Source organism: Callorhinus ursinus, unplaced genomic scaffold, assembly GCF_003265705.2.
Source record: "Callorhinus ursinus isolate GAN/ISIS: 27379988/994484 unplaced genomic scaffold, GSC_fseal_2.0 scaffold11, whole genome shotgun sequence".
In the NCBI taxonomy this organism is placed as follows: domain Eukaryota; kingdom Metazoa; phylum Chordata; class Mammalia; order Carnivora; family Otariidae; genus Callorhinus; species Callorhinus ursinus.
In genome coordinates, this window is record NW_027397073.1 from 47,359,475 (window position 1) to 47,386,536 (window position 27,062).

The 27,062-nt window shown below is 38.7% G+C and overlaps 1 protein-coding gene across 3 annotated transcripts; it reads right to left on the bottom strand.

Moving 5' to 3' along the window:
* Positions 1-1,786: 1,786 nt before the first annotated feature.
* RIOK3 (RIO kinase 3) lies at positions 1,787-26,255 on the bottom strand. Of its 3 annotated transcripts, XM_025886590.2 has the most exons (14): positions 26,004-26,253; positions 25,249-25,366; positions 18,907-19,022; positions 18,156-18,301; positions 17,955-18,062; positions 17,635-17,744; positions 15,712-15,855; positions 15,028-15,155; positions 9,071-9,268; positions 7,706-7,865; positions 5,963-6,043; positions 5,782-5,871; positions 4,681-4,788; positions 1,787-3,476 (listed from the first exon to the last, which is right to left on the bottom strand). In XM_025886590.2, the coding sequence occupies exons 3-14, from the start codon at positions 18,969-18,971 to the stop codon at positions 3,369-3,371; spliced, it is 1,446 nt and encodes a 481-aa protein (XP_025742375.1). In that variant the 5' UTR covers positions 18,972-19,022; positions 25,249-25,366; positions 26,004-26,253; the 3' UTR covers positions 1,787-3,368. The 3 variants fall into 3 exon arrangements, with proteins under 3 accessions (XP_025742375.1, XP_025742374.1, XP_073754507.1); XM_025886589.2 differs by lacking the exon at positions 25,249-25,366; XM_073898406.1 differs by lacking the exons at positions 9,071-9,268; positions 25,249-25,366 and having other exon boundaries at positions 26,004-26,255.
* Between the last annotated feature and the right edge of the window lie 807 nt (positions 26,256-27,062).

A 27,062-nucleotide genomic window follows, 5' to 3' on the forward strand; every position in this document is an offset into this window, starting at 1 on the left:
ATAGATTTTTACTCATTTGATGCTTTACCCAGATACTGTTCTTGATTTTATCAAGTACTATTTGATTATGTGTTCTGTCCCAGAAGGCATTAGAAAGATAAAAGTTCAGAGGTATAAGTAGTAGCTCATTCTTTATTCTGTGATGAATACCCTACCTTCCCCTCCATCTGCTACTTTCTTATCTTTCTACTATATTTGATCTTAACTCCCCAAAGGCTACCTATGTTTGGGGAAAAGTTGTAAAGCCCAGGACAGCAAAAGTAATGCTGTTCCCAATGTACCCTTTTAATATTTCTGCATTGAGAAATAGGAAATCAAAAAATAAAAACAAGGGATACCTGGGTGGCTCAGTTGGTTAAGCATCTGCCTTCGGCTCAGGTCATGATCCCGGGGTCCTGGGATCGAGTCCCACATTGGGCTCCTTGCTCAGTGGGGAGCCTGCTTCTCCCTCTGCCCCTCTCCCCTGCTTGTGCACTCTCTAGCAAATAAATATTTTTTTAAAAAATTAAAAATAAAAAAAACAAAAGGCTTTCAAATGGGTAAACTGAGGTTTCCAAGCATAAAATAAACTTTGAAAACTTAAATCGTTCTTTAATTTTTATGTAATCCATACAGAGCTCCAACAGAATAGCTATCCTCAAAATACTAAGTATTGAGGTGAAAATACAATTAGATGAGTTTTCACCCCCAATTTTTTAAAGTTTATTTAAGCAATCTATTTGTTAAAGAACTCACAACCCGGAGATTAAGGGCCACATACTCTACCAACTGAGCCAGCCAGGTGCTCCTCTCCCCTAATTTCTAAAGTGCTGGAAAACTGCTCAGAATCTCAGAAGGTACAGATACCAATCTCTTCTGATGCCCGTAGCCTAAATGAGCAGCAAAAAATATCCTGCCTCTAACATATCTTAAGGACTGCATGTCCTTCATCTTCCTTAGAGGTCTACCATGACCAACATTTCACCATAAGCTGCGTCACTGCATCCTGCTTTCTCTTCAGATATTTTAAAATAACATATACTGAAGGAGAAAAAATTGGCAGGGATGCATGCCACACTATAAACAATGGTTTCTGGAATACAAGGGACTTTTACTTTAGCATTTCTGAATTCCCGTAATATTTAAATTCAAATGAGCATGCATGTCTTTTTTTTTTTTTTTAGCAGATAAGTTGATTTTTTATAAGGAAATGCGAAGACTTATTTTGTTGATACAAAAATCCTCTACAGGGGCACCTGGGTGGCTCAGTTGTTAAGCGTCTGCCTTCAGCTCAGGTCATGATCCCAGGGGTCCTGGGATAGAGCCCCGCATCGGGCTCCCTGCTCAGCAGGAAGACTGCTTCTCCCTCTCCCACTTCCCCTGCTTGTGATCCCTCTCTATGTCTCTGTCAAATAAATAATCTTTAAAAAAATAAAATTAAAAATCCTCTACAATCATCCTTATTTCTGTAACTTAAGAGATATTCATGTATCTACTTCCAATAAAGTGAAACAAAAAATCCTTATTTCCAAATTGTGGTTTTGTCTCATTCCTATATGAGTCGTTCACTTAGCAAACCAACACTTCACACTTCCTTTTTCCCCTAAGTGAAATATTTACTGATACACAAGAGAAAAACCTATTTGTAATGTGAAGTAGGTCATTTACTGAAATATAAATATGAGAAGTTGAATGGGGGAAACATTGCTTAAGGTAGCACTACTTAATTTTATACAGAAGGGGTAACTTGGTGCCAGGACATAAGTTAACATAAAGAACAATAAGAAACCACACAAAGAACCAAATCTAAAACGCTCTCTTCATATTTAATATTTTAAAAAGCATGTTCACAGCACACTCCAAAAATGCCACACAGCAATGGTTTGCTGCTCTTTGTCAAACAGAGTATGTCAGAAAACAAAACTTTTAAATGGTTCATGGTTTTTAAAATTAGTTCTCTGAAATTTCTGTAAAGCCAATAATCACCAGTCACCTAAATCCTTGTTTGAGTAGTAAACATTTCAGAAATGTAATGAGTGATCTATCCAAAATCACATTTCTCTGAAATGCAGTTAAAAGTTATATAGCAGAAACAAAAATAAATATTTTTCTAGGAAGAACATATTTGACATTTTAAAATAATGTTAAAGAAGCTTTCAAGTGTAAATGATGTTTAGACTGTTACTTTCCAGTACCAGACAGGAAGTTTGGGTTATTAGTAGCAGAAAGTCTGGGTCTCTAAAGTCAATCTGACTTCAGTAATAAGAGGAATGATTACATTGTCGTTAATGAACTTCAACCCTAATAAAGCCAATGTACTTTTCCACTACAGTGCTTGCTTTAAGAACTGACATCCAGCCAGTACTAAAAATTATGGAGAGAGGCCAGTAGTTCAAATTACCTCGTTAATTTGGTACCCAGGTTGTTTTATACATACTTTTCATCATGTGATTATTTAATATTTCTAATTAGCTTGCTCTATTTCTCTCAAAATCAATTAAATATATAGTTTGAAAGAAATGTAAACTGAACTTTGTTTCACCAACTTCATTAAAATATGTCAAACATGGTTAATTATTATATTCCACCCTTCCAGATAATTTACATTTTCATCATAAATGCAAAGCAGCTGCACCAGGAGGTCTATCCTACCACTTCACCTAAATGTAGAAAAACTGAAAGTTAAATTTAAAGACTTTGAATAGTTAAGAAATTCTTACACATTTTTCTCTTTCAGAGATCTGTGATGCCCTGTCTTGGATATGAGTACGGAAAAGAAAAATTCAGTTCATATTCATGATGTACCAATAACCTTCTATTTCTGTCAGTCATTTTAAAACCAAATTTCCATTTATGTCACCTACTAAAGAGAAGAGATTTTCCTTTAGAATCATGGTCACAATCTGAAAAAAAAAAAAAAAACCCTAAGAAGGGCTAATTTTAGGCCCATAAAATATTTGAGGAAAGATGTAACACAAAACAAGGAGGTGAAAAACGCAAGTATGTTGTAATGAAAGCCTTCCTTGTAAACATACCTGTCCTTTCCTCTCATGTTTGGCAATGTTTTACCTAAGTTTTAAAAATTCTCATCAAAACATTTTATACCACGAATCCTGTAAAATCAGGTTGATTTCAGCTAGATAACCTATAGCTGTTAAAGAATTATATTATCCTGTTTGTAAGATGAGAGGTAGTAACATTTTATTCTCCCAACGCTGAGCTACAAATTCCACACATCTGGCATATGGATTACAAGGGGGGGAAAAAAGCACAGAAGCACCATTATACACTCCTTCATGTTTTGGTATTTCAGGCCACCCATAACTTCATTTGCCCTTGGCAGCTGACAATCACCACTGTGTTAACAATGAAAGCAGTGGGGGTTGGTGCTATTCATCATATAGGACTGGCGGACCTCCATCATCTTTCAAAAATGAAGCAGCTTTCCTTCCATTCTTCTGAACATGATCTTCGTTCATTTTCTCCAAAGCTTCTATCTACAAAATTAATACATTGAATCCATTTGTCAAAATCTTACTTCACAAAAACCATAGTTTAGATTGAACCAGCATTTTTACTCTTTTAAAACTAGGTCATTCCTAAGGACACTGGCCTTGAATTAGAATTACAGTGTGTGACACACATGACAGTGTCTCACAGACATGCATTACAGGGTGACATATACGCATGTTTTTTACTTGACTGTATTATCAAGGTCAATATTTAGTGTCTTTATCAATCTAGGAACTAGGATCGCCATGTCTTACTATGTACTCCATAAAGCTTTCAGGAAACAAGAAAAAGGAGATTCTAATGTTGTTTCAACAACAGTAGCAACACCTACTTACTGAGCAACTGTACTGTGCTAGAAGTCAGATTTACCATCTTCCTGTGACTTCTCTGCCTTTAGGTTCCACCACAGCCTGGCCAAATTCAAATCATACTGAGGAGTTCTGGAACAGACTCTATACATTCTCTGCTTTGGTATACTGTTGGAATAATTAGCTGCTATTTCACTTTTTGGTTTTTGTTCAATTTTAAGAGAACTTTTCTGTTGGAAGATTTTTTTTTTTTTTAATGGTTCTGTAGATCCATATTATAATGACTAGGCATTTCTAAGGATGACCACGGCCAACTTTCCCTATTCAGTTAAAGGCAGGGACCATGTGTGACGGCTTTCTGTATCAGCCAGAGTGTTTACCAGCCCACTCCCTCATTCATAAATAGAGGCAACAGGAGTATACTGGTAGTGGTGTTATTTGTCCATCTTAACCGAACTGTGAATTCCTTGAAGAAGTGTTCTGCTGTAAGTCTATCCTAGGTTTTCTCTGGAAAGGACCAAAAACATCTCAAGGAAAGAAAAATCTCTACTTTTGCTTTTGAGGGGATAAAAGGATAAAATGAGGGGCGCCTGGGTGGCTCAGTTGGTCAAGCATCCAACTCTGGGTTTTGGCTGCGGTCATGATCAGAGTCGTGGGATCGAGCCCCACATCAGGCTCTGCACTGGATGTGGAGTCTGCTAGAGATTCTCTCTCTCCCTCTGCCTCACCCCACCCCTTGCACTTTTCTCTAAAAATAAATAAAAATAAATAAATAACAAAACCTTAAAAGAAGATGAAGAAGAAAAAGAGCTCTGGGTTTCAGCTATCTACTCCATCCAGCTCTCTATTAGCAGGGTGAAAAACAGGCACACAGAATTACCTCCGCTAAGAAATCAGCCTCATTATCTGCTGAAATGTTTAAGCCTGAAACAGCATTAAAGAGTTCTCGTTCACCAAGGGCTTCTTTTACTCCTCCTTTCTGGAAAAACTAGTAAAGAAATATAAGTCAGTAGACGATATTATAGCAAGGTTCTCTTGAAAACAAAAAACAGAGAAGAGTATATAAGATACACTATATCTTATAATATAGTATATATTATATATGTGTATACGTATAATAGTATATAAGATATACTGTATCTTATAAGATACACCATATCTTATAAGATACCAGTGAATTCATACCAGTGAATTCCTTCCATAATTTTTTAAACCACAGGTTTTCTCATTTCAAATTTAACTATGCTGCTCAGGTTCTACTTGCTATTTGTCCTCTTGAACACATCCGTGCTGCCTTCTGGATTTGTCACAATGCACCTTCTATAGCTATAAGTGAGTGGTATATATAAAATTGGGTGGCACTGCTTTGAATGTGTTGACTCAAAATATTCACTAAATCCCGTGAATTACAATCTTTAAGTAGGTTCAGAAATTATTTCCAATACGAAGTTATTCGATCATTTAGAAAGACCATTCTTACCTGAATCTATTGCTAACAATTAATTTCCTTTAGAAATAGCAAATAAATGTGCCCCAACTCTGTGATTATTGAGTTTTACCGTCCCTAATGTGTTTCCTCTACCTCACAGAAATCAGTGATCAGACACCGTACCGTTAGGAAGACTATTCTCCTTTTAATGGTAAGAACAATGGCAGTAAGCACGTAGGCTTGCTAATACCAGCTTCACTTGAAGCACCGTGCATGTTAAATGTCTACCTGACTGCTTAAATATCTGCAGTCGAAATAAAAACTCACTCCCTTGCAAATTAAATTCAATAGCCCAAATGTGAGTCATGCAATCATATTGTTGAAAATTAAATATGACAAATTGATCTCTGTTATCTTTATCTCAAAAGCAGTTGATAACCTAACCCTTCCTTCAGTTTCTAAGAATATGATCATCTTATTTTTCTTAGGGATGAGAAAAATATTTGAATCTGTTATATCCTATAAAAAAGATGTATTAGCTTACATGCCCACCTGTGAGACATTCCTGCAGTCACGGAACAAGAACTCCAGGCCATGAGGATGGGTTGGTTCTACAGACTGACTGACGTCAATCAACCAGACCTATTTAAAGGCAGAGCATACGTTCAGTATACAATCAGTAATTCACATCAAGTCATTTTGTGTGAACATTAACAAAAAACGTGCTCCTCACCTTCCCGGCATGCCACAGCATGTTATACTCACTGAGGTCAGCATGGACAAGTGTACATTCATTATATAACTGCTGCATCAACTGTGGGAGGCAAGGCAGACATTTAGGACGTGAGCAACAATTCTAATTTACCTATGCAACTAAAATGTCTATGCCAACCAATTACTTTCCAGAAAAAGCAAAACTAGGTTAAAGAACTGATTTCCTCTCTATTTTGTACAGTCTAACACTGAGCTTTGTTTTTTTGTTTTTAGGTAGGGCGGGGGAACACTGAGACAATGGAGGGAATGAGTATGACACTCTATTTCTTTGTCTGTGTGACAGCAATGAGGTCAGGAGACCAAATGGCAGACCTGGTGCCCCACAGAGAAAGAAAGCAGCCATATTATGGTCACTAGCCAGAAGATCTAAAAGCCACTTCCCTTTGGGCGCCTGGGTGGCTCAGTCGTTAAGCGTCTGCCTTCGGCTCAGGTCATGATCCCAGGGTCCTGGGATCGAGCCCTGCATCGGGCTCCCTGCTCAGCGGGAAGCCTGCTTCTCCCTCTCCCACTCCCCCTACTTGTGTTCCTGCTCTCACTGTCTCTGTCAAATAAATAAAAATAAAAAATAAAAGCCACTTCCCTTTAAGAAAAGTGGGTGAAAGATTTTTTTCACCTTTTTATATAAGGTAAAAAGTACTTCCTGCCAGACACAGTGGGGAAGAGATAGTCTTACAAATTAAGTGGCATTATATATTCATTATTGATTTCTTATGGCAGAAATCAGCATTAATGTTTTATTTCTCAGCCTTAATAGAATCAAGTAGGAAAAGCCTATCACTACTTCATCTCTTTCCCAGTTACCCCACCGCCCAATGAAGCCAGAAAAATGAACTTGATTTTCCTGTTTTTTGGAAGCAGAGAAAGTTGGATTATCTCCCTAGCTCTGTCTTAAAAAATTATTTGGATAACACTTTCATATTCACATAAGCTGCTGCAGGACGTGAACGCTTTATGCAGAGACCACGTAAAAAGCACAGAGGCTTCTCTGCTATTCAATCAAAACAACTACAGAGGCAGGGCGCCTGGCCAGCTCACTTGGTAGAACGTGTGACCCTTGATCTTGGGTTCATGAGTTCAAGCCCCATGTTGGGGGTACAGTTTACTTAAAAAACAAAACAAAAACAAAACTGGAGAAGAATGACAGTTTTAGTAACATTTTCTTAAGCTGGAAGGATCTCAGATGGAGTTCAGTTGCTGTTCCAAAGCATAAACGGCTTCAAGATTCCTGACGTGCTCTAAGACCTGTGCACATATGAGAGACCACTCCCTCCCATCACTCTTATAACGAGACTACATCTGCTCCCCGCCAACTTCCCAAAGACAGGCATTTTCTTAACTGTTAAGAGCTAGGACATTCAAGAAGGCATACAAACTAATGCGGCATGACATCTGTCTGCCAAATGTAGAAATGTCAACTTTTATTTAATAGATTGTTTTGTGAATAAGAGCTTTATGCTTCCAAGTCACTAATGCTAACCAAGGAGGCTTCATGAGCTCCCTAGCTCTATGATTTTTCTTCAGTGACTCAAGACAGCAGCATATTGATTTAAAGACAATTCTTCAATGTTAATATTCCATCACAAACTTCAGTTTGTCCTTGTTACATGAACTTAAAATAGTATTATTTTAGGAAATTTTTTAAGGTTTAGACAAAATATTTTAAAAGTTGGTATGTGAACGCTTTATAAAAAGCACAACTTACATGAAGAGTTTGGTAGTAGGCTTCTTTCATTTCTTCACTACTGAGCTTTACTTCTTTTAATTTAGGGGCTGGAACTTGATCATGGCCAATAAAAGACATAACTAAAACGTGTTTCTTGAGTAGTACAACTGTTGGACAAGGAATTCCAGCTCTCTGCATTCTACACAGAAAGAAATAATTAAGAATGTAAAAATCAGAAGGAGAGAATATTTCACTTATTCAACAAATATCTAACAAGGGCCTGCAATGAGCTGGCACTATGTTCTGCCCAGGGGTTGGGGGAGGCAGAGACGGTAAAACCTAGCCTCTGCCCTTACAGAGCCATAGGCTGCTGGCAGGCACAGATAGATGAGGAGACAAGCATGGTGTCGTGTGGCACACGGTGTGGGTAGGAGCTATGGGAGCACGCAGCATCAAGGAAGCCTTAGTATAAGAAGTGGGTGAACAGGAATTAGTCAAATTAAGACAGTGTGGGGGAAATGCTGGTCTAGGACTGGAAGCAGCTTGTGGAAATGCAGAGGCATTCAACAGTGTCCATTTGGGGAATGTGTGTCAATCAACATAGCTGGATCTTGAGTCGGAAGAAGGGCAATGTGGGTTGAAGTTACAGAGACAGGTGGGCTCCACATCAGAGAAGGCCTTTGAACTTTACACTAAAGACTATAGAAACAGTTGGAGAATTTTAAGAATGGCAGGGATGAGATCTCAAAAGTATAAAAAAGAGATTGAAGGGCAGCAAGACCTTTTAGAAAATTATTCTATTTACAAGTCTTACTATTTAGAAGAATTTTGCAACTAATAAATATGGATAATTACATTTGAAAGCAAATATCTTCAGAACAAATAAAGATTAAGCATTTAATAGATTAAGATATGGAAGTTTTATTGAGAAAGATTATTACTATATTACTTGGTTGATAAATTCCTTGATAAATTCTGCTTAGAGAATTGAGAACCAAGTCTAATAAAGCAAATTACAATTTGGTCAGACTGCCTCCAACAAATTAACATTAGACATAATAACAAAAAAAACCCATTATTTATAATAAGCCTAAGTGAAAGCTGAACATTGACAGCATGTAGACACATACAAAATGTCTTAGGCAGAAAATGACTTTGCTTCCCTCAAACTTTACTGAGGAAAGAAAAAAGAAAATGACTTACTCATCCCAAAAGTATGAATTCAGATTATAGCCAGGAAATATTTTCTTACAGAAAGCCTCAATGAACACTAGAATTTCGAGGCCTTCCACAAATTCCACAAATGAATTCAAAAGAAAGCATGGATTTTTTTTGCCTGGCTAGTAGGCCTAATAAAAAAAAGTAATTACCCTAGGTAACTTCTAGCACAATGGTTTTCTTTACCTTGTGAGATTGTGCATTTCTTTTTCTGCCCACATGCGGATGATCTTACGTGGATTTAGTTTACTGAAGCGATCTTTAAACCTGAAATCATCTTTAATATATTTGTCACGATTCTTAAACTCATTAAGGGTTGTTTTAAATACCTTGATGGCACATTCTGTAGGTATAATTTTACTATCTTCCTTTTCATCCTCCATGCTAAGTGGAAGGAAAAAAATTAAGTCAGTGTAAGTTGCCAGCTCATAAGTAAAACAATTTCAAAATAAAAATTCTATGATACAAAAGTACATCTATCTTCTCTAAGAATGTCAAGCTTTGGTGGTTTTTTTAAGCTTTTAAGTTTTGGGTCTTAATAAAATCTTAGGACTTGGTTTTTTATTTTTTATTCATTTATTTAATTTTTAGGATTTGGTTTTTTAAATAAAACACTTTCAAATAAATTGTCAACCAGTTTTCAACAATCCATAATATAATCTTCACTTAATGACTATCAAATCAAACTTGAGGAACAATGAAGACATACAGGCTACAATCAACCTGGGATGGTTTATGGGCAAAATTCAATAAGAGTAACACAATAGAAGAGCTTTTTAAAATGTCTCTTTTACTTCTAACAGATAAAAAGGTGAGTAAAGGGGTCCCTGCCCTACGGATATGCAAGGAGGGGCAGGAGAGAATAAAAGTACATGAATAGAACAGGTCCCTTTGGATTAGGAAGGCCGGACAAGGCTTCATGATATAGGTGGCAACTGAACCAGAACCATGGTTAGGCTATGAACAAGTATAGGCTCAGTATTAACAAAAGTAGAGTTGGAAACTACAGGACACATCTGAGGAATAAGAAACACTATAGTTGAGACTTGGCTAGAAATGGGAAATGAAAGAAATCAGAGCTGAGGGTCAGGATGGAGGCAGATGTGTAAAGAGAAGCCTGGATGTAGGAATCATCAAGGGCTTGACAGACTTCACGAAGATCAAGTCAACGATACTATCAGGATAGAGGTGTGGAGCCTACTTAGGATGCTAATGTAATGTTCCCTCAATAGTGAGCCACTGAAAGGCCTGAAACATGGTGGTGGCAGTGTGAACAAGTATTTACCTTTAAATATGTGAAGGGATGTTAGTGTGGAAAAGAAGGGAACTCTATTTCCAGAAGATAGAATAGGACTCAAACCCCCAGCCCTTTCCTTCTGTACCATATTTTCCCAGCTAAGTCCTTTTCTGCCAGTTCATCTCAGGTTAGAGTATTCCAACCTATTCTCTTTCTGTCTTCTCTACCTGGGAAATTTCATTTAGTTCCAAGGCTTTATTTATTTACTTCTTTTAAAGAATTTATTTGAGAGAGAGAGCAAGAAAGAGCACGAGAAGGTGGGGAGAGGGAGAAGCAGGCTCCCTGCTGAGCAAGGAGCCCAAAGTGGGGCTTGATCCCAGGACTCAGGGATCATGACCTGAGCTGAAGGCAGACACTCAACCAATTGAGCCACCCAGGTGTCCCATAGTCCCCCGGCTTTAAATATCTATATACCGGGGCACCTGGGTGGCTCAGTCGGTTAAATGTCTGCCTTTGGCTCAGGTCATGATCCCAGGGTTCTGGGATCAAACCCTGCATTAGGCTCCCTGCTCAAGTGGGGAGCCTGCTTCTCCCTCTCCCTCTGCTACTCCCCCCACCCCCAACTCGTGCTCTCTCTCAAATAAATAAAATCTTAAAAAAAAAAAATCATCTATATACATATAACACCTACATTTCTACCCTCAGTTTCAATTCTCCAGAACTTCAGGCCCATTTACCTGATCCCTACTTGACATCACTTGGATGTCCAGCAGACATCTCAAACTTAACATGCCCAAAACAAAATTCTTATTAATTGCACCCTAAACCTGCCTTTCTTCACACTCTCATCTCAGTAAATGGCACCACCCAGCTGCTCTAGCCAAGAATGTATCCTCTTACACCCATCCAATCCAACAGCACACACTGTTGACTCTTACTTTCAAAGCGCATCTCTATGGTCTCTTCTATTCTTCATTTTCACTACACCCCCTTAGTCCAAGCCACTGTTCTCTCTTATTTAAACTACTACAATAACTTTTTAACTGACCTTACTGCTTCTTCTCTTACCCCTCCTATAATTCATTTTTCACACAGCAGTCTTAGTAATCTTTCAAAACAAAAATCAAATCACAGCTTTGGTTCCCACTACAGTTAAAGAGCAGGCTCCTTACCCTGGCTAACAGAGTCCTACCTGATCTAAGCTCTGCCTACTTCTCCAGCTCCTCTCTCCCCTTCACAACTGTTCTCCCAGTGTACTGGCTTTCTTATAGGCTCTCAGGGATACCAAGTTTGTGCCTGTCTTAAAGCATTAACACTAGCTGTTCTCTAGTCTGATATGTTCTTCCACTTGATCTTTACACAGTACCCTGTACTGTGTCATTCAAATCTTAGTTTAAATGTCACTTTCTCAGAGAACTTTTCCTGACCTACTAATAAAAAGTAGTGAACCAGTTGCTATGACATCACCATATTTTAACTACCATAACACATATCTGATGTTTTTTGCTTATTTATTACTGTCTTGAAAGGGGGTTGGGGTGGGGAGGAAGTACATTCTATGAGCTCAGGGATAAAGCACAAGTTACTATTCCAATAATGGTTGATTACTTGGCCAACCTGAAAGTGATAGAAACCAGACAGCTTTATGGTGGGGAGAGTCCCAAGATGGCCCCTAAGATCCCATCCCTGGTGTACACACTCTGTACAGTTCCCTCCCCTCAAGTGCAGGGGGAGCAGACACTCTCTCGATTAGCTGACACTGTACGGCAAAGGTGATGGTACAGTCATTCCCAGGACTATACTCCATTGTCTCAGTCTTAGCAGACTGGAGGGAGAGATTCTCCTGCCAGCTTTGAAGAAGTGATCTGTTGTGTGAAAGGGCAGCATGACAAGCACCTGCAGGGCCCTCTAGAAGTTGAGAGCGGCGCCCCCAACAGCCAAAAAGAAAGTAGAGACAGTCCTACAGTGGTAGTGAACTGAACCACAGGGAAGAGGACCCCAAGCTCCATAAGTAACGCAACCAAGCCAACACCCAGATGACAGCCGTATGACCCTGAGCAGAGAGCCAAGCTAAACCATGCCCGCTACAACTTCCGATCAACAGAAACTATGAAATAATAAGTGAGTGTTATTTTAAGCTAAGTCTGTGGTAATTTGTTACATATCATAGAAAACTAGCAAACTTTTAAAAGCATTTACTTTTAGAAAGCTTGTAGAAAACCTAATGCTCTCTAGTTTTGCTAAATTACAAATGCCCAAGTACAGAATACCAATTCCACCAGAAAGAAAGACAGATCATTCATTATATCAAAGTATCATTAAGCATAATGGGAAACAAAGGATAAACAAAGCAGTTGACAAGACAAAGGAATACAAATGGCCAATAAAGCACTTGGAAAAAATGTACAACCTTAATCACAAATACACACCAAATACCAAAATGGTACTTTTCATCTTTTACACTGACAAAAATATTAAGTTTGATAATACTAATAAGCATTAATGAGGATGAGGGAAACAGATTCATACTGCTGCATAAATTAGTTAACCTTCTCACAGGGCAATCTGTCAATATCTACTAACATTTATAGAGTGTACTACCAACTGTAGATCTGACTAGCTCCTCAGGAAATTGCATTTGCCCTATTAAAATTAAAAGATAAACACAAATTAAAGATTTTTGACCTTTGGTGTGACATGTAAGAATTTTTTAAAATTTTTAATAAATAAAAGCAAGATATGCTGCTGCTACAAAAGCCAGCTGGTACTCTCCATTCATTGAGGCCTTCCACTATTCAACAAAAAGGAAAAAGAGTGTATACAGTCTGTGCCCCAGTAATTTCAAAGCTAGAATTCAGTTTAAGGATATATTTGCAAAAGCACACCAAAGCAGATGTACAAGGATATTCCTATAGATGTACAAGGATATTCCTATCTGTGTACTCTATTATGTAATTATCTTTTATCAACTATAACAGTCATTGCTATAATGTTCTCCTCCCGGCTATGCCATAAGCCCATTAACATAATGGAATGTGCTACTCTAAAAATGGGATGTTATAAGCTTAGAAAGATCTATTAACTGAAAAACTAAGATCCCGAACAGAGAGTATAATCTCTTTCGTATAAACAAATTTAGGGGTATGTGCATAAAAATTTCTGGGAGACTAAAAACTGTTAACAGTGGTTATCTTTGAAGAAAAGATCTGTGAGATGAGAGTTGATAAGATGATGGCTACTTTCCATTTTAATCCTTTCTATAGAGTTTTAATTTCTACCATGAGTAATCTCTCATTTTAATTTGTGCCACTAAGTTATATCTGCCTGGTCTTAGGGAACCCTTAAAGGAAATTTAGGAAGAGGGCAACAAAGCTTAAAGTAAGGAAAAAATAAATATTTATTAAGATTTCCTTATTCCAGTCATTATCAAATATGATCTCATTTATCACCACAAAATCCTATGAGGTAATAAGGGTCAGTTTTTAAAAAATGTTTAGTAAATTGATCCAGATCACATAGCTTAAAAAATGTTGAGCTATTTTATCCTAACATTCATTTTTCTACTTTTCATTTTGGAAACTTAACAGTATAATTCGATATATGATTACACATGTATGTCTCATACAGAAAGGGAGACTAGTGGGACGCCTGGGTGGCTCAGTAGTTAAGTGTCTGCCTTCGGCATGATCCCAGGGTCCTGGGACTGAGCCCCGCATTGGGTTCCCTGCTCCACGGGAGGCCTGCCTCTCCCACTCCCCCGCTTGTGTTCCCTCTCTCACTGTGTCTCTGTTAAATAAATAAATAAAATCTTAAAAAAAAAAAAGAAAGAAAGAAAAGAAAGGGAGACTAGTTCAATAGTTAAGAAAACCAAAGGCATAAAAAAAAGAAAAAGAAAACCAAAGGCAAGGACTTAACCAATAATTGTTTGAATCCCCTAAGTACACAGTAAATACCTTCTGAACCTAAAAAGAGCTAGAATAATTCTGGAATCTATTTTAACATTTTTGTCTGTAAACATCATTGAGGCAAAGGAATCTCTGAGGTAGTAAGCCTTGCTGGTTGACCTCAGTAGTAAGTGACCAGATGATTTCACATTCCTGGCTTAAGCACGTTCTCTAAACAGGCTCCACTTTAAAAAAATGTCTCCCTTGGGGCGCTTGGGTGGCTCAGTTGTTAAGCATCTGCCTTTGGCTCAGGTCATGGTCCCAGGGTCCTGGGATCGGGCTCCCTTTTCCATGGGAAGCCTGCTTCTCCCTCTCCCACTCCCTCTGCTTGTGTTCCCTCTCTCACTGTGTCTCTGTCAAATAAATAAAATCTTAAAAAAAATAAAAATAAAAATAAAATGTCTCCCTTCCTCATGCCATTCTTTACTCATCTAAGCCCTTGTAACAAAAGTGAAGCAGGTAAGATCTAAATAGCGTAAGATCTTTACAAGATGTTTCCTTAAATGATGCAAGCACTATTTAGTTGGTATTTCTTAAAGGATCAAGAGTTATAAGGGCAAGAATCAGTAACTGATCTAAGCATATCCCCCTCAACCTGGGGCTAAAGGATCCCATAGTGTAAAGACCATGGGTTTTGAGACAAACCCAACTGCAAATTTTGCTCTGTCACTTACAGCAGCCTGTATGATACAGTATTACAATAATGTAGAAAATAATATATGCATAGAAAAAAGACTGAAGGAGTCTACACAAATTGATTACTGGTTATCTCTAGATGGTGGGATTAGGATGATTATTTTTCTTTGTATGTCCTTATATTGTCTAGTCTTTCTAGACACTTTTTAAGCACTTTTTAAATTACTCTGCTTGCCAGAGAGCACTAATTTTGCGTAAATCTATTTATATAGGGAGAAGGGGTTAAGATTTTATTGACACAATGGTACTGCATTTTGCTCATTTACCTCCCGCCATATGCATGAAAGACAACAGATTCCTTTCCTGTACTAATACAGCCAGTGATTGTCTCCAGCATTCCAGAGTTGACCATTTTATACATAAGTAAACGTGTCTTAGGATCAACTGCTTTTTCCTGAAAAAGATAAAGCACTATAAATGGAAATGACTGATAATAACAAAACATTTTTTGAGCCATTTCTAATATCTAGTATATTCAAAATATATGCTTCTTTTTACCTTTATGATTTAATTTACCTAGATGTACATATAACAGGCTCTTAAAAAAGAGTGCTGTCAAAATACATTTCATTTCCATAACTAACTCCAATGCCTATGAAAGTGAATAGCTAAAAGAACTTAAAAATCAGACTCTTGCTTAGTCAAAATCTTATTTTATCTTCAAAGTTTAAATAGCTCTGTTAGTGTAGTTACTATTAGTTTTTTTCTAAAGTTTTAAAAATTACTTTATTCTCAAGATATTAGATTCTATCTTCACTAACGTAAGACATTAGAAAATTATGAATGTCAGTGTAACAAGAAACGATTTTTTAAAATCTCAAAACATTCATATTCTAATTATGACCACTAAAATGTCAGTTTTGACATGAAGTTTTGTTTTGTTTCTTCCCCAAATATGACATTTTCTAATATGAACTTTCCATCAAAGAAAAAAATGTAAGAACACTAACTGCAGTAGAATGCTCCTTTTTCTCATGGAGGCGGGCACTTCGACGTTCTTCTGAGTAGGCATGTTGTTTTAAAGCATTGAAAACATGGTTTGATAGTTTTAAATCCATTCCAATTCCATCTCCTACCTGAAACTCAGGTGCAAACTGCCAAAAAGAAGAAAAAAATTAACATCTGAGTACTTTAAAATGGGGATGGTAATGACAAAAAAACAAGATCAGTCTTTACTTGGAACAGGTTTCTTACTCAGTCGATGATTAGGCTATAAAAGCAAAACCCATAGGTATTAGAGAGAAAAAAAAATAACTCACTAAAAACCCAACAGAAAGGAGAGCAAGGCTATTTAAGGAAAGCACAGACAATACTGAATCACATCTAAAAACTAAGGTATTTCAGCATATGCTCTGCACCGTGCTTTTACATTAGACAAAGGACACACTGAATTTTTAAGGCTACCCCAAATCTTACCAAAGAAATACAATCTTATAACTAATGATTTTCAAGGAGTGGGTTAATATAGCAAGCTATGCCCACACCATGACAATTATGTTCTAGAGCTGACTGGCCAATATGGTAGCCACTAGCCACATGTAGGTATTTAAAGTTAAATAAATTAAAATTAAATTAAAAATTCAACTCCTTGGTTGCATCACTCAAATTTCAAGTGCTCAATTGCCAAATACGGTTACTATTAGTAAATATGGATATAGAACATTTCTATTATCACACAAAGCTCTATTGGAGAGGGTTGTTCTAGAGTCAGATCTGGACTATTTCTAGAATTTAATAATAAGTTTACGGGGTGCCTGGCTGGCTCAGTCAGTGGAGCATGTGACTCTTGATTGCAGGGGTCATGAGTTCGAGCCCCACACTGGGTGCAGAGATTACTTTAAAAAATAAAGCATTGGGACGCCTGGGTGGCTCAGTCAGTTAAGAGACTGCCTTCAGCTCAGGTCATGATCCCAGAGTCCTGGGATCGAGTCCTGAATCGGGCTCCTTGTTCAGTGGGGAGCCTGCTTCTCCCTCTGCCTTCTAATCCCCCTGCTTGTGCTCTCTCTCTCTCTGACAAATAAATAAAATCTAAAATAAATAAATAAAGCATTAAAAAAATTATAAATAAAAAAGTTTACTTAAGTATTTGTGTTCTAAAGTCTAAATGTTTTCTATTAACCACAAGATTCATAAAGGAGGAAAAATGCTAATTTTTCTTTTTTAATTTTTTTTAAATTACATTTTATTTCTGATTTTGCAGGGGTAGTTGAGGCACAAGATTAAACAATTCAACAAATTAGGGGCGCCTGGGTGGCTCAGTCGTTGGGCGTCTGCCTTTGGCTCAGGTCATGATCCCAGGCTCCTGTGATCGAGCCCCGCATCAGGCTCCCTGCTCCACGGGGAGCCTGCTTCTCCCTCTCCCACTCCCCCTGCTTGTGTTCCCTCTCGTGCTGTGTCTCTCTCTGTCAAATAAATAAATAAAATCTTTAAAAAAATTCAACAAATATAAAAGGGAGTTTCTCTCTCCCATTCCTATCCCCCACTGGTCTCTGTTTCTTGGGTAGGGGTGCTATTGGAAAATAATATGCTGAAAAATAAATATGCTACTTTTATAAGAACTATTTCTTAATTTTAGAATCCATGCAAATAAAACCAGTTTTCTTAATATTGTTGTAGAATTTTATTCTGAGGTTCAGTCTCATTAGTGGCTCAGTTTCATGATACTGCTATATTATCATCTACAACATCTTTAGATCCGTCCTTATGAGGTATATTTTTAGAAATTTAAGATACTATATTTTTTTAATTAGTTGATTAATTTAAAAATTTTTTTTATAGAAGTAGAGTTGAAGAGATATAGTATTTAGAATCCCATGTTTTTAACTTATACCAATAAAACTCTTGATTCAGAGATAATACTTCCTGTAACTTACATTTTCCATTCTGGCTGTATTCTTTCTCCCACATACTACTTCATCATGTTTGGTGGTGATGTCTTTTCCTTTTCCAATAAAACCCTTTTTGGGAGTAGGAACTGGTTTTGCTAAAGGCGATTAAGACAAGTCAAGTTTATGTAAAAGTAGCAAAGACTGAATTGTTGCAGTCAATATTGTCTGAAAAGATATTTGAATCTAACAGTAACTTACCAAATGAGATTCAAAGATAAATATAAAATACAAGGATCCATTGAAAAACTTAAGTCTTCCTCTGTCCCTGTCCTACCCCAACCCCCAGAAAATAAAAGTACTGATACCTGGTATGTAGGGATCATCACAAGTGTCTTGCCAGTCAACCTCATCCTCAGAGCTATCACTGTCTTCATAAGGATGCACTTTTCGGTAATTTTCAAAGGAAATGGAAACTTAAAAGGCAAAAATAGGTGAAGATTTACTTAGGAGCATGTTACAAGCACTTTCTGCCACCCAGTGGAGGTGTCATAATAAGGTCACAGTACCTTTGCTATCTCCATTGAATTTTTTTTCTTCACGCCTAAGCTGTGCATCATATTCTCTGTCAAATTCCATCTGTAGCATCTGAGCCAGCATTAGGTCGCTGGAAGTGTCAATGTTTTCTCCAGTAATAAATGGTCCTTCAGTGACACTATTCAAAATAAGGCAACATAAACTAATGTGCTTGCATAAACAGATGCTACCTATCATGAGAGAAGAGTGCCTTTTCACTGTTACAAACTGTACTGAAGAAGCAATGGGAAAAACTTGATCACATCATTTACCTCCTGTCCAGCTGCCCTCTGACCAATGTCAGGCACTTGTGAGAGCACCAACTAGGATTAAGAGAGCTGCAAGAGAAAGCTAAAGGGGCTATAATAAAATCTAAACCGAGACTCAAACCTCATTTGTTCTGTGTTCTGGAGAAAGAACATGGATGAAAAGATAAAATCTAAGCCATTTCATCAAAACTGTATCCTCCTTCACCATTTGCTAATTTGGAGATCATGTGGCTCAACTGCTGTAATAACTAAAACCCAGAGAAACAGAGTGGTTTGCCCAAGATAGTACTGACAACTAATCATAGAATCAGGATCAAAACTCAAATATCAGTGAACTCCCAGTATGGTACTCTTTCTACTGCATTGCTTTTCAAAATGTGTTTCTTAATCATTGGCCAGGACAATCACTAATGAAATCCTAAAACTTTAATAAAAAGCTCCTAGACAACATAGATTCTTTATGAATTTTACTTACGTGACTTCAGGAAAAGCGGCAGCTTCTTCTTCTAACTGCAATTCTTTAGCCAGCTGTTCACTCATTACGTCAGCCAAGGAACAAGATACTGTATTTTGAGGGGTAGCCCATGGACACTATTTAAAGAAAAGAGAGGGGTTAATTCATAATCATGAAATTAAAGTACCTTCCAAACTTGAAAATAGGGTTATCTTTTGAGAATTAAAAAAATCAACCCAAAATAAATAATTACCTACTTAGAGAAATCATCTAAAAAGTAAAAATAATGGGGCGCCTGGGTAGCTCAGTCAGTTAAGCATCTGACTCCGGATTTTGGCTCGAATTATGACCTCAGTGTCGTGGGACTGAGCCCCACATCAGGCTCTACGCTGAGCAAGGGAGTCTGCTTGAGATTTCTCTCCCTGTCCCTCTGCCCATCCCCCCCACCCCGGTTTCACAGGGGTGCTCTCGTGCTCTTTCTCTCTCAAATAAATAAAATAAATCTCTAAAAAAGTAAAAATATCTCCCAGCTCAAATCTAATCAAAGATAAATGTAAACTAGATCTGTCAAAAGCACTTTCTAACCTGTTTGGTAGGTATGTCCTTTTAGTTGAGGAGGAACATCAGGCTCATGCATATATAGCATCACCCCACTACCTGATGAGTTCACGTAACTACCCTGTTCTGATTCCATGCTCACAAAATAATCTGCTTTTAATCTGGCTTCCCATGTAGACTGTCTGTCTCCCTCTCTTTTTTTTTTTCAAATATTTTATTTTTAAGTAATCTCTATACCCAAGATGGCACTGGAACTCACAACCCTGAGACCAAGAGTTGCATGCTCTACCAACTGAGCCAGCCAAATGCCCCCAAAGACTCTCTTTTAGGACAGACTACACCAACTAGCACAATTCAAAACCCACTAAGAAGTTAGACCTCATTCTAATTCAAGGAGTAAATCTACATGTGTAAAGTGTATGTCAGCCCCTCTCAAGACATCTGGGATATGTTAAAACGAAAATAACAATGACAAACAATAAAAACTACATTTCTGAACTTTAGAAACTGAGAAACAGTCTTGAAACAATGCCACTACAACAAAGCAATATTCTGTGAGACTCTTCTTGGACAATCAGCCAGTTAGCCTTCCTCAATGACAGCACTATCTCAGCCCTTTTGAAATACAAACCGTAAGCTTATTTCACAATTCCTAATTTTTGAGGGGGCAAGCTTTACTTAGCAGCAGAAAATGATAACATTTGATACTCTAGTGATTAAGACCACTAATATTGAATAATATGTCTAAATCTCTCTTGAACTGACCCAGCTTTCTCCATCTCCCTTCTGAGATTCTACTCCAAGGTTATCACCCTCCCATCACCGGGCTACTCTAAGAGAGTCCTAATTCCAGTCCTGCTTGTTTCCATTTTTCACACCATAGCACAACGCCTTTTCTAAAACACAGATTTGATTAGTTCAGTTTCCTTACTTACAGCTCTTGACTGTTTTAAGGTTTCCCACTGCCTTTAGGATAAAGTCCAAACTCATTCCTTAACTACTGCTGAGTGTCTAATTTAGAATTTAGAATATAGCATATGATGATATCTGTTTTAGCCAAAAACTTATAAGTCAAGTTTAGGTCCTCTAGCTGGCCTACCACCCTTGCTCAGGTTCCACAGCATTGAGGCTCAGGAATTTACTTGGTTCAGGTTGTTAGGATGAAGCTCTTAAAGGTGATAAATGATAACTGTATTTATGCCTAAGTGAATCAGAATCAAGTTTTATCTAGTCTCATCCTGAGATTAATGAGATGCACCCAGCACATACCTATACTAGCCTACTGCACAATTATTCCAGCCTCACATAAACCCAGATGTGGAGAAAATAAGGAAGGTTTTCTCAAGGTCTGGTGTGACTTTCATTCACTCATATCTTCAAGTGCAATTGAGTAGTCTCCTGGTGAGGCTTTTGAGGTCTAGAATCCTGAAGTTCTCTGTAATCTGGAGAATATAGCTATCTCTTGGCCAATGACTCCTGCTGACTTCCTTCTGAATCATCTAGGTAGAATACATAATGCTGCCCCCTCGCCTAGAAATGTCTGGTCTGATCAGTTTCAAAGTCCAGGCTCCAAAAGGCAAATGGCTGTATTCTCTAACTCAGATCTGTCAACCATACTTTGCAATGACAATAGAATAACAGACAACACTAGAATATTCACTATATTTGAATCACTTGCCTAATATACATAATTTGCATAATTATTTGAGACCTACAACCACTGCGTAGTTACCGTATCATCCCCACTTTATAGACTTACAAACTGAAACACAGAAAGGTTTTTTAACTCAAGATAACACTGTAGATTTGAACCAAGGCAGTAGAACTTAAGGGGCTGCCCCAGCATTTTGCTATACTGCTTCCCTAACCACCTTGTCCTGGAACGTGAGAAGCAAACCTCTGTATCGCCTGCACTATGAAATCCAAATTCCTCAACAATGAATGCCTTTCACAATTTGACCTACTTTATCTTTCCAGTCTCAGTCCTTACGTACCCTCTGCTCTAATAATAACAATTATATGCTAATAGTGCCATACTTTCACCACCCCCATGCCTTCACACATGCTCTTCTCTCAGTGGATTTTCTTCCTCCTCTATTTCCTCCAATTAAGTAAGCATCACCAACTCCGTAAGGCTCTCTCAATTTCACCAGATGAAATCAGATCCTTGTCTCTGTGCTCCCATACCACTGTGCAAATACATTTAAGTGCAGGACCAGTGACTGTATTAGAGTTAATCTATCAGCCACAATACAACATGAGCCCCTTGAAGGGCAGGGTCTTCTCATTCTCAGAGCCCAGCATAAAGCTTCAGACGTAAAGAGGCACTGAAGTATTCACTGAATAACATGTGCCAAAAAGAAACACTGGAAATATTTCAAGGAACTGCCAGGCTGTCCCCAAGCTGCAGAGGTCTGATGCCTTTCTATACCCCTACTATTCGAACATCCCTTTCTCCATCTTGAAGTTGGCCCCTTTGGCCAGCCACTCTGGTGCTTCTAGTTGTTTGCCAGCAGTCAATTAATTTTACTAAGATGTTAAATAAAGTATTAGCTGACAATTTCTCAGAAGAGGCAAAATTGACAAGCAGGGACTATTATTTTGAGGCAGAGACTGACCTAAATCCAAGATAGACTGAACCAGAAAGGGAAACACATACAGACCACCAGAGAGCACCAAGATATCCGAATCACCTGCTCCTACTGATCTTGCTCCTTGGAGCCTTGTACTCCAGAGCTGTACTTCCCCTCCTTATACCTCTGCTAACCAGCTCAGCTGGGCAGACTCACACTGGGGCAACTTGCACGGGTAAAGGTAAATAAGGTAACAAAGGCTGCCAACTTCCACACTCTTAAATACAAATTCCTCAAACCAGCAGTCAAAAACCCTCCATAAAAATTCTTGGGCTGTATGAGAGACAGCTGCCAGACAGGGGGCAATGTGCCATGGGCACAAGGGGTTCAGAAAATTTATTGGGAGCTCCTCCTATGAATGGGCACCGAGGATGTATATAGAGGAATCATCTGTCATCACCTTGTATCTCCTCAATAAATCAAAAACACTTTGTGAATAGAGAAACTTTATTAAATGTTAAAAATAATAAATTTAAGGAGATAGAGAAAAAAAGCCCTCTATAATCTTGCTCTGCCTTCACTATCCAATGTCATTTCCCACTATTCCCTTCATCAGCATAAACTCCCCACAGCATCAAGATCTGATGGGAAACCCCACACAATCCTTCCCAGTTAGTTATTCTGCTTTAAATGACATCTATTAAGCCCATAACCAGCTCCCTGATTGTTTCGTTCCTGTTTGCTTAAGACCTCTGAGACCTGACCTGTTTTCCTCTCCCCTGGAAAACCCACCACTGAACTCTGGTCCTTGGAGTTCTTTACTATTACCACGTTCTTCAACACCAGGGTGGCTGCAGGTTAGAGGGAAATTATCTCTCTTTCCTTACATCTCCTAGAGATGCACACCTAGCTACTCATCCTGCAGATAACTGTGGGGAAGAATCAAGTAAATAAAAAACAGTAAATATGAAGGAGGCACATAACAAAAATTCAGTCCTCAACTTGAAGCAAGTCAAGAGAATCATAACCCACAGGAAGGTCTCTTTTCTGTCCATGCAACTAAAAGATATAATTTGGGTAGAATATTTAAGTGGGTAATTTTACTTCTCAAGACAAGGGTCTCTGGAAAACATCACTTGGGGTCTATACAACACTAATTTTTTTTTTTTAACTTTTAATGTTAGAGTAGTTTTAGAATTACAGAAAAATTGCAAAGATAGCAGAGTTCCCAAATATCCCATACTCAGTTTCCCCTATGTTGGTATTGTACATTTGCCATTAATTAATGAACCAATATTGTATATTATTATTAACTAAAGTCCATACTTTATTCAGATTTCCTTAGTTTTTCTGTAATGTCCTTTCCCTACTTCTGGATAGTATCTATCCAGCATACCATATAACATTTAGTCATCATGCCACTTTAGGACCCTTTTGGCTGTGAGTTTCTCAGACTTTGTTTTTGATGACCCTGACAGTTCTGAGTACCATGAATTCATTTTTTACAGTTCTCTTTCCAACAGAGCTACTCCAACATTTCCTCACTTCTGCCTACAGTTTGCCAATCCTCCATTCTTGGAATATCTACTAAAATTCTTTGTCCATAATAGCAGTTTGGCATTTTGTAACTGGCACCCCATGACCCTGGGGGAGGGGTCCCCAAAACCATTTCAGGGTGTCTGTGAGATCAGAATTATTTTGTACTAAGACATTCTCTGTCTTTTCCAGTCTTATTCTCTCAAGAGTGCACAGTGGAGTTTTCCAGTCTACAACAGATCTGGTAACAGCACTCTGATGGCTTGTGAAGTATGTACTTGAATATTCTCGCATTTTCCAAAAATTTCTAAGGTAGTAAGTTTAGGATATAAATGTGCATTTTTAGAGATTAGTTCAGTTTGTTCTCAGTACATCTACTATGCTTTTATTAGCCATCTTTGATTATATCAGCTATAATCTATGCATCTATGAGGATGGATTTTCTTCATATATTTCAAATAAAACGTCCCACAACAGACTAAAAAAGGTCTTCTATTAAATCAGACATTAGGGGTGACTGGGTGGCTCAGTCGGTTAAGCGTTTGCCTTTGGCTCAGGTCATGATCCTGGGCTCCTGGGATGGAGCCCTGAGCCTGCTTCTCCCTCCCTCTCTGTCCCTCCCCCAGCTCATGCTCACTATCGCTCTCTCTCTCTCTAGTCTTTCTCAAAAAAATAAATTCTTTAAAAAAAAATCAGACATTAAAGAGATTTGCAAAAATACAAAACAATACTACACCACTAATTTTTTTTGTTTTGGAAAATGGAGGGTTACATATAGAAATGTTATTTATATTAACACATAATGACTTTTAAAACACTTAATAAAAATTTTTCAATATCTGTTTTAATTTCCGATATGACAAGTATCAACAGATGTAACCAATATAAACAATTTGGGGTCCTCAATGATTTTTTCAGAGTATAAATTAGTCCTGACCAAAAAGTTTTGAGAATCGCTGGTCTTTGACATTCTTTACATTTTTCAAGACCTTCCTCAAATCTCCACCTCATCCACGAAGCCTTTGATAATCACTTAGGTCTTCCAAGAGGTTAGAGGAGGAAAGGATTAAGAGATGCTTGTAGCATCTAATTGGGCTGTGAAAATGCTGTCTTCCTAGTAGAATATCAATAAATCCCAGTATTATTTTTTTGTTGAATGATGAAAATGAAATTTTATATTTCTGATGATGCATACTTAAATGAAAATATGACTGATAACAAATATTTTATTACTGAATTAGCTTTGTAAGTGAAATTTGTTCTGACATTAGGTATCCTGACCAACGTTTGTCTCATTTGACAGTTTTATCAGCCTTTGGGTGCTTAACTGAAGGAATTTAACATGTAAAGCATATATTTATTAGTATCTAGCTACTGATTTTGTCTTTTTATGTCTACCGATCTTGGCCTTGTAAACAAGGCTTAATAGATGAAATAACACAAAATAACATGTAGATGTAACCACATTTGCCAAAGGATTATCTTAAATTCTCCCTACAGTTGTATGAGAACGTTCATAAAATTAACTTTAATTAAACTTTCATAAATTCTTTTTAATAGCCAATTATTTCTCTTTTCTCTGTTAAGGCCTAGCCTAGAGATTTAATAAAACGAGGGACCCTTTAAACGGAACCGATATTCCGTGACAGCATGTGAAAAACAATTAGGAAGCTATAAAAGTTGGATTCTTTCCAACCTTAATTTGAGGAACACAACATCCCAACTGAAGCACTCTTGCTTTCAAGCAAACCCTCAATACAGCGGCAGAGGAGTCTTTTCATCCTTCTGATGAAAGTATCATGCAAAGGAGCAGTCTGAAAACCAGAAACCAAACGTGAAATAAACGTAACAGTTGGTCATTACAGGAAAATGCTTAAACGTTAAAGCCCAAGCAGATGAGAATTCATAACCGTTTTTTTACAGTATATAGTGTACACCCGAGTATTAGCCTGGGGGAGGGAGGTGAGCCTGGACTTACCTTTTACTCCTTAAAAAAAACAAGAAACGGTCTCAGTCGGATAATCGCATTTGTCAAGTTAAGGAAACAGCTGCCAAAATGACCTTTCCGTCGGGTTTTTTATGTGTTATTCGGCTGACTCACTTGGCCCGTGAAAAACAAGATCGTGCTTGATATTCCTCAAACGTCAGAGTCTCTAAGCCAGCCCTGCCCAAATATCTGCTACGGACGTTCAGAAATCAAGGCGCAGAACTAGCGAGAGAGCCCAGACCGCCGAGAGTGTCCACTGGCAGCCGCGGCCGCCCTCCCCACCTCTCCCATCCCACCCCGGCAGCCCCGCCACCCGTCCCCACCTTCCGAGGTCGCCAGAGTCCCGCTCAGAACTTCCCGAGTCGCCTGCGGAAACGCCTCGGCGCCTGCCACGTTCTCCGCGCCTCCCGGGAGGGCCAGCCCGGGTGACCAAGGCAGGTGCGTCAGCTCCGACCGCCACTCACCTTGCTGGGTCCCCAGGGTGCTGCGGGCCCGGGCTTAGGCGCCGCCACTCCGACCAGATCCATGTTGGAAAAGAAGCCAGCGACGAGAACAAGGCAGAAAGGTGACAGGACCGGGAAGCAGCCTCCGCGCAGGAGACAGGCGGCGGGGCTGGGGCGACGGGCTGCTGGTGCCGGAGCTGAGGTGACAGATGGCGGCGCGGCCGCGTCCGGAACTACATCTCTTCTCTTCCGCCCGCTCCGCTGGGACCGTCGCTTCTGATAGGCCGCCCGCCGGGGGCTCCGGGTTTTGCCTCCTTTCCCCGCCCCCGGCGGCCCGCACTTCCGGTCGCTGCCCCGAGCCCGGGCGGCCCTTGCTGCTGGCTCTGACTTGTGGTCGTGGTCGCCCGGTGCGGGACGGAGCAGGCGTCGGGTGTGGCTTCCTCTGGCCAGGCTGTACCCTGTTGCCGCACCGCCTTCCCCTTCCTTCCCCTCCTGGCGGCCCGAGACACCATCTGGATCTAGTTAAGCTGAATTAAGCTGCGTGTTAGTTCATAATAACAAACAAACGAGGCTGCTTCTGTTCATTATTTTCTGGGTTAATTCTGAACTGGGATGGTGTGGGGGACAGAAAATAGCTGATGTGGAGAGGTCGGATTTTGTTGCTACTGCAGTTTGTCGTTAGGAAGTGGGGCATAAAAAGTGAAAATTTGTAAAATGTGTTATAGAACATTGAGCAAAAATGAACTGCATAATAAAAGTTTTCATTAGATGTTTTGTAGATTCTTGTAAAGTGACCAGATAAAAATAGCTAAGCATTATATTTCACTTACTATATTCATGCATTGTCCAAAGTACTGTATTAACTCTCAGTCCTCAAAATAATCATGAGAGGTGCATTCTATTTCTAGCATGATCTCGATTTTACTGATAATGGAATGTAGGCACACGGAGCTGAAGTAACGTGCTGGAGGTCATAGAGCTAATGAGTGTCAGAGCTAAGGAGTGGTGAACCCAGGCATCCTAGGCTAGGGGACTGGCTCTATATGTGTACATGTTGACTTTTCAGACATTCTAGAAATA

Excerpts from the sequence above, each read along its gene's own strand:
- RIOK3 (XM_025886589.2), bottom strand. The coding sequence starts at position 26,066 with ATGGATCTGGTCGGAGTGGCGGCGCCTAAGCCCGGGCCCGCAGCACCC. Across the intron at positions 18,302-18,906 it reads GCCGCTTTTCCTGAAGTCAC|TGTCACTGAAGGACCATTTA; the intron begins GTAAGTAAAATT and ends TATTTTGAATAG. Across the intron at positions 9,269-15,027 it reads TTTCATGCATATGGCGGGAG|CATGGAGGATGAAAAGGAAG; the intron begins GTAAATGAGCAA and ends CCTTCCACTTAG.